The sequence below is a fragment of the Ambystoma mexicanum genome, chromosome 9 (genome assembly GCF_040938575.1).
Source record: "Ambystoma mexicanum isolate Mex_15411 chromosome 9, UKY_AmexF1_1, whole genome shotgun sequence".
In the NCBI taxonomy this organism is placed as follows: Eukaryota; Metazoa; Chordata; class Amphibia; order Caudata; family Ambystomatidae; genus Ambystoma; species Ambystoma mexicanum.
The window spans coordinates 1,384,504,625-1,384,512,155 of NC_090931.1; the positions used below are offsets into that span (position 1 = coordinate 1,384,504,625).

Consider the following 7,531-nt stretch of genomic DNA (forward strand, 5'->3'; position numbering starts at 1 on the left):
TATACATTGTAAGATGTATTGTTGATTTTTTCCAACTTGTATCTCTGTAAAAACAATCCAGTAACATAGGCACACATTTTTACTGCATTTAAATGTTGGCAACATAATGTCAAACTAGTTTCGACGCAGGTAGCCGTTATTTAGCATTTTAATCTGATTAAACATTTCGCAGAGATTAGGTTTTATTCATTTTGCATTTTATTGGTGCAAATTACAAGTCCAACTGCACTTAACTAATTTCTCCAGTAGATAATGCCTAGTCGCTAACATTCAGGGTATACCAATTTGCAGCAATGGGTAGAAGGAATGGCTAACACCTCGGCCATACCTCCCATCGCGCCACCTGGCTCGCTGTACCGGGTGGCCGCCTATCTCCTGCCTGCCACCCGGTACAGCTGTACTCCTCCTCTGTGCCCCTCTATATACCACACCCAGCTGCGTATCTGTTCTACTGTTATTTCTGAAAACTGCACTGTTATGCATCTGTATTGTTGTATACCCCTGTAAAGCGCTCTGCTGTTTCTCGAAGCTTGGTCTGCACTTAATAAATTCAATAATAATCAAATAGTATGTAGTCAGACTAAAATTGGTATGCATTAAATTTGAAAGGATGTTTTGATTTAAAACATAAGACCATACAAATCTCATATAACAGTTACAGTTCTTTTTATTTAATATTTGTAATTTTCTTTTCATAAAACATATTTGGCAGATGTAAACATTTCTTTTACTTAACATCCTGGGTACTTAGATACATTAATAGCACAGTTCTTCTTAAAGCAGTTTTTTTACTCCTCACTTTCATGTAAAAAAGCTGTCAGTAGTAGAATACACAATGAAGTAATGGTGACAACACTTTCTGCCTCATCACGAGTTTGGCGGTAACCCTTACATGCGGCGGCAACGCTATTACTGCTACCGCGATTTCCTTAGCCAATTAAAAGAATCTTCTGCTTCTTAATCTAGGTCATATCGATTTGGTGGTGCAATGATATATGTTTCACTCTCTACTTGCACCAGGTTGCAGGCATTAGTTATGGCACTCATTGGCACAGCATCAACCAGGTCACCCTTTTCTACAGTCCACAACTGTCCAATGCTACCAATCATTTTGAAATTCTCGATCAAGGCAACATTATATATTGCTGAATCCACTCCGAACTGTAAAAAGCAAACTGCAATTCCCAATGCAAGCTGGTTTCCCTTTCTATAGGATACAGCACTCTGCTGTCTCTTTTTCAATCTGCAGTACTCTGATCCATAAACATAAAAACCCCTTTTGTACATATTTACTCTTAGGAAGCACTTCACTGTAGTTTCCTTTAAACCATACATGTTTTGCAGTAGCTTGTAATGCTCTTCCGGCAATTGTTTCCAAACAATTTTCCCCAGCGCACATATGCCCATATCAATTTCTTTACTTTTGTCTGGTAATCTAGTACAATTGACTGCACTATGATACAGGTCTATCACTTCATCTGATAGTTGTTTTTTGTGCACTTCAAACAGCAAAGGTGTCACCTTCCAAAGCCCAATTACATGCAAAATTTGCATGTCAACACCTTGTTTGGCATGAATATTTTTTAACAGAAAGCCATTCAAATCTTCAAAAATAAAACAATTATTGATATACAGCGGGCCTGTAAAACGTACACAGTCTGTCAGATGGATCAGATTGTGAAGGTTAAGAGTCATTCCTCTTTCACCATACAACTGTTCGTAGAGTTCAACAAATGTGATTAAACATCTTTCAGCATCAGATAAATCCTGCTCACTAATGCTCTCTTTTGACAGCTGATAAATACCTCGTGATAGTAAACAGAAATGTACAAAATAAGATTCGGTTAGTACCTTTTTTAATATTGGTACACCCCAGTACAATAGAAAGTTTCTGAACTCTGATGCTTTCCAATGTACAAGGTCTTCGATTGTACGTGGAACCCGTGTGACAAACAGTGTTGGCTTAATCTTTTTTAGAGCATTGCTGACATATTCTTTTTTATCAAAAAATGAAAAGTATTTGTCCTTGTTCTCTTTTGAGAACCAATTTCGCAGCAAGAGATTCATGACACCCAAACACACTCCGTGCATATAATCAATGACACAGCTATTTCTTGCGTCTGTATATTGTAAGTACAAAAACCAAAATGGACCCTTGTGGCCCCTTACTACGTGATTTGCATCACCAGTTTGTATTTTACCAATAGCTGACTCAATGTCTATACTCATAGTTGTTTTGGTTCTCATTGTTTGGTTCCCTTTAGGATCATTTTCATCATAAGGAAATATGTGTGATGAGCCTCCATTCTGAAACTTATAACGCTTCCCTTTTTGTAGACAATGCCAACAGCTGTAGTACCCATTAAATTGTACACAGTTATAAACTAAAGCCCTTGCTGGCAAGTCACATGTGCATGTTAACAGGGCACACCTTGAAAGAAAAGGTCAATTTTCGTCATGAAATTCATAACCTTTTTCGAGCAACACAAGTTCCTCATACAAAGGTTGCAGAAATGACCACATTGGAGGCTTGCCCGGGGAAATCCATATCCCATAGAGCAATATATTATGTCTTTTTTTCCTCATGGCTATTGGCAGCTCATTTATTAACATATAAACAGGCCACATGCTTACATTTGAAGACTTGAAAATTGGTACCCCGTCTGTATTCATTGAGAATGACAAATTATTCTTGTCACTTAGAATACCTTTTTTATACATCTCTTTGTAGAGCAGCCCGTCATAAATATCGCTAATATTTCCTATGTTTTCTGAGTAATGTTTAAATCGATGTGTTCTAACATAATCTGAAAAATCATTTCTTTTCCACAGACTTTGCAACTGAGCAATAATTGATAGCTGAACAAAATAGGACATAGCACCAGATTCGGTCAGGTTTTTCCCACAAACGTGACTAGTACATTGTTGAGCACTCTTTTTAACTGGGGTATAACATGAAGAACAATAATAGTGAACTGTTGGTATCAGATTGTTAGCCAAATCCTTAAAAAAAAAGTCTAAGGTGGTACAAAGATTTGATCATGCAGTGACCTTGAGGAAGAAGCATCCCGATTACTGTTAGAATATCTGAAATTGCCTCATCTGGTAACTTAAACTTAATTAGTAGACAACAAATCATCAAAACAGCAGCCCCGAGTGATGTGGTTGTACCAGAGTGAATGTGTTCAGTCCCTGGAGGAATTTCCTGAGGGACGCCGTCAATTTCAGTGGTTTCTCCTTCAGGGAAATCAATATCATCCAAAATCTCTCCTTGCTCACTAAATAAGTTGTCATCTTCACAATCATCTACAAGCACATCACAATTTCGTAACTTGGATTCCATAAGGACTTTTTCAAAGAGTTCATCGTCAACATCAATCCCTGTGGCCGGAATAGCCACAAAATCCTCTGGTGTGCAATGTCCCTCATAATTTGATGATATGCCACCATCATCACTATTTAATTGTGAAGTAAAAGATTCAGAATCTGAACAGGAACTAAAAGTCCCAATTGCTTCCTCGCAAGATGATGGCTGTATTTTACATGAATGGCTTTCTTCTGTAGTTGCTGATTCTGTTATTCTGGTCTTTTTTGAATTGGGTTCAAAGTCATTCGCGCAAGATGTGCTTTGGTTGACATCTATGAATGTTGTTCTCTGTATATGAAAGAAAATGTAATTGAACTTTAATGATATGACCAATACATGTGAAAAGAAAAGGAGTGTGTGACTATTTAAAAGAAGAACACTTCTGCCAATATTTTTTTTAAAAACTCCCTATATATGTACCCACATTTACAATTGTATTTATTTCGTTTATTTATTCAGAGTGGCAGGGAGGATGTTCCAGAGGGAGGTACCAGACGAAGACAGAGATCTATCCCCAGCTCGTTTCTTTGAAAACCGACTGTCCCTGAGGGACAGAGAGGTAGCGGAGCGAAGAGCCTGAGAGGGGAGGTATTTGAGGAGGGATAGCTGAAAGTATTTTGGACCCAGGCCCCAGAAAGCCTTGTGGACAATGTCAAGGGTTTTGAATGTAATCCTTGTATCCACTGGGAGCCACTGGAGAGATACGATCACACCAATCTTGAATGGCAGTTAGGTGATGAGAGATGGAGAGGAGGTGGCCGAGGGCAGCCTGAATAGCCTACTGTCTCTACCCCCAAACAATAAATACTATGGATGGTACTCTTAAATAATTAACATTTCTTAAGCAGATGTAAGTAAAGCAAGCAGAAAACAAATAATATGCCTACCAGTTCTTTTCCATATGGACCACGTTTCTTTCGATTCCCAGATGTCATTTTATCGGCAAGTATGTTGCAGCTGTAAACAAGTAAAACATGTAAACTAAAATATAGGCAGCATTGGGGATGGATATGTGAAAACTCCTTGCAGGTTGCCTCTAGTCTCTTGCTCTGCCTGTGCAGACTATTATCGTCTCAGTATTGCAAGGGCCCTAGCTGACTGTTGGTATTCCCCCTTGTGCCCACCCTCCTTGAGCGCTTGGAAACACTTTTCTGTGTATAGGTGCTATATAAATAAACAATACAATATCTTCGCACAGCCCTGCACTCTGCCTGCACATACTTCATAAAGAGATTTACAGTCCATGTTTGCAGCTAAAGTTTGTCTTTGCCAGTTAAACTAATAGGCTCGTTTTTTTCTTAGTTTTGCACAATATATTCATACTTGCCAACCCTATTGATTTAGGCAGTAGGCTACTGTTTTTGAAACAGTCCTACCGTCCACAGATTTTCCCCAAAGGAATGCATTGGGGATATTGTTATTTTAGGCGGCAGACAGTTACTAATTGTACTGTTTTTAATGAAAAAAATCGGGAGTCTCCCGCCTAAATCGGGAGGGTTGGCATGTATGGCTACATGACTCTGCCCTGCACTCTTGCTGGGACAGACCTTAGGTGAACCACCAGTGGAGGCAAGTTAATGTTAATGTTAAAGGATATTTATACCGCGCACTATCACCACCGGAGTGGTCCCCTGGCGGCTCTGAAAAAGGGAGAGGTGGGGGTGAGTTAGTGGGAATAAGCTGGAAAAGTGCAAGAGAGCAGTGATTTGCTGTTGGCAGCCTCAGCCCGGTGGGTCCGTTGGCTGGGCTTGGGGTGTTTTACGGTATGCAGAGAGATGAGATCGTTAGTGGATTGGTTAGTTGGCCTTTCTGTCCTTGCAATTGTGTCTAGGTATGATGCTTGCTATCATTCACTATTCCTTCTGAGTGTGTGGCGCTTGCTAATTTCAAAATTCTGTCTAGATGTGAGGAGGGCTAGTGATCATGATTCCATTCGGGTGTTGCACTTGTCATCATTCACAGTTTCATCTAAGTGTGGCGCATGCTAGCATTCATAATCCTGTCTAGGTGCGGCGCAGACTAGAGTCAAGAATTCCATCTAAGTGTGGTACATGCTAACATTAACAATCCTGTTATGTGACGCAAGCTGAAATTGAGAGTTCCATCTAAGTGTGGTACATGCTAACATTCATAATCCTGTCTAGATGTGACCATAGCTCTCAACTCACCCGCTTTTGGCGGGTGTCACCCGCCTTGAAAGCAGATGAATCACCCGCCCAGTCCCTCAGGCGCCCATTCACTTCTATGGGCATCTCACCCGCCAAAAAGAAAATCGGGTGTTTTCACCCGCCTACGAGACAAAAAAGGTTGGGAGCTATGTGTGACGCAAGCTAAAATTTAGTGCATGCCTCCAAGAGTCTAGGCCCGAGTGGCCAATCACGGGTGGAGGGAGGGCCGGGAGGCGGGCGGAGGGAGGGGAAGGGGAAAGGATTGGGCGCAAGGCTGCAGGCGGGGGCCTGGGTGCACATGGGGACACAGCACCAGATTTTAATTCAGTGGCAGAGCGTACCAACATACACAGTATCTGCCTATCAGACTGAGGAGGGTATCAGTCTCCATGTTGTTCAACCTGCACTGCTGGAATAAATATGTACTGCCCAGGCTGCTGTTACAGAGCAGTGTCAAACATTGCCTACCAGCTCAGTGTGATTATTTTCTGTGAAGTTAGGTAATTGAATTTGGTGTTAATTTACCATTCACAATTATACATTTTAAACATTTGAGCATCTTTCCATGTTGTGCTGTTTGATGGGTTAGCATTTTCGAATGCTCCAGTGGTGCTAATAATATATGTTTTGTAATTTCCTGTGATGTCATTATGCTAAATAATGTTTTTGAAACTTGAAAAATCCTACATCTTTTCGGTCACAGAATGTTGACAAGTATGTATATTTCAACAACAATTTTTTTTCTCCCAAGCACAGTTATAAAAAACGACATGGGCTAAACTTTTGGGCTACATTGGTTTCCTTTCAATCAAGTCTTTCCTTTCTGCCTATTCTGTCCCTGCTTTGCTTTTCCTACCCAGTCTTTCCTCTCTGTCTATCATTTCCCAGCATTCCTTCCCCAACCCAGTCTGTCCTCTCTGTCTATATCATGGACTTGCTTTGTGGGGGGTATGGTCTTGGGGATATATATGGGCACTTTTCAAGAAAATCGGACTTGCAAAACTGTTTGGAGGGATTGCGAGATCACGCTGATAGAAGGTAAGCACTTTGCAGCTTTATTTTGTATTTTTTGTCATTTACGTACGTTTAAATCCGCGTGGGGAGCGACGCCAGCGCATGCAATTCGGGCCGCGCTGCGCCCTGCATTCTGTGCCAGTCCTTATTGCTGTTCACATTGTGCGGTATTGCGCGCACGCGATCAGCGTTGACCGCGTGTGATGCCCGAAAATATATTTTCAAATATGGCGATTCTGCCCCAAAATATATTTTCAAATATGGCGAAGGGCACGCGTTGCCGTGGTAACTGGCTTCTGGCTTGGGAGCGTGCTGGGCGGTGCATGATCAATCCTGCTGCCACGCATAAAATTATAATTCCCCCCCCCCCCCAGGCCACCATACCCCATTATTGCATTCGATTCCACCAGATCGCGTTTCGGCGCGCTGCCCCGAGCTATGTTCCGCTGCCCCCCACCCCAGGTCAGCCACCCGATCCCGGCCAACATACCTTGTGCAGAAACCGCCGTGCACCGCGATCCCGACGTCTAGCAGCAGCTGTTTGCTTTAAATGCCCAAATACGCCCAACATTCGCGTTTCATTCGCATTTCGGGAAAATGCGAGCCAGCCAATAACAGGCAGGTTCCCTAAACCCCCCCCCCCTCCCCCACACCCCCCCCTGCCCAACATGCCATTATTGCATGTGTGCTAATTCCCCCCCCACCCCCTCCGTTACCCAGTGCAGCTAGCCCCCTCAGCCCCTCCGATCCCTGCTAGCCCCCCACCGTTACCCTGTGCTGCTAGCCCCCCCAGCCCGCCGTTATCCTCTACTGCTAGGCCCCCCCACCCCCTCCGTTACCCTGTACTGCTAGGCCCCCCCACCCCCTCCGTTACCCTGTACTGCCATTCCCCCCCACCCCTCCGATGCCCAGTGTGCTACTATCCCCCCACCCCCTCCGTTACCCAGTGCAGCTAGCCCCCCCAGCCCCTCCGATCCCTGCT

The 7,531-nt window shown here is 42.9% G+C and overlaps 1 protein-coding gene across 3 annotated transcripts; it reads right to left on the minus strand.

Annotated features, from left to right (window-relative positions):
- Positions 1–649: 649 nt before the first annotated feature.
- On the minus strand, positions 650–7,038 carry LOC138489134 (uncharacterized). Of its 3 annotated transcripts, none has more exons than XM_069616771.1 (3): positions 6,934–7,038; positions 4,255–4,324; positions 650–3,655 (listed from the first exon to the last, which is right to left on the minus strand). In XM_069616771.1, the coding sequence occupies exons 1-3, from the start codon at positions 7,035–7,037 to the stop codon at positions 3,005–3,007; spliced, it is 825 nt and encodes a 274-aa protein (XP_069472872.1). In that variant the 5' UTR covers position 7,038; the 3' UTR covers positions 650–3,004. The 3 variants fall into 3 exon arrangements, with proteins under 3 accessions (XP_069472872.1, XP_069472871.1, XP_069472870.1); XM_069616770.1 differs by having other exon boundaries at positions 6,934–7,024; XM_069616769.1 differs by lacking the exon at positions 6,934–7,038 and adding an exon at positions 6,620–6,766.
- Positions 7,039–7,531: the final 493 nt, after the last annotated feature.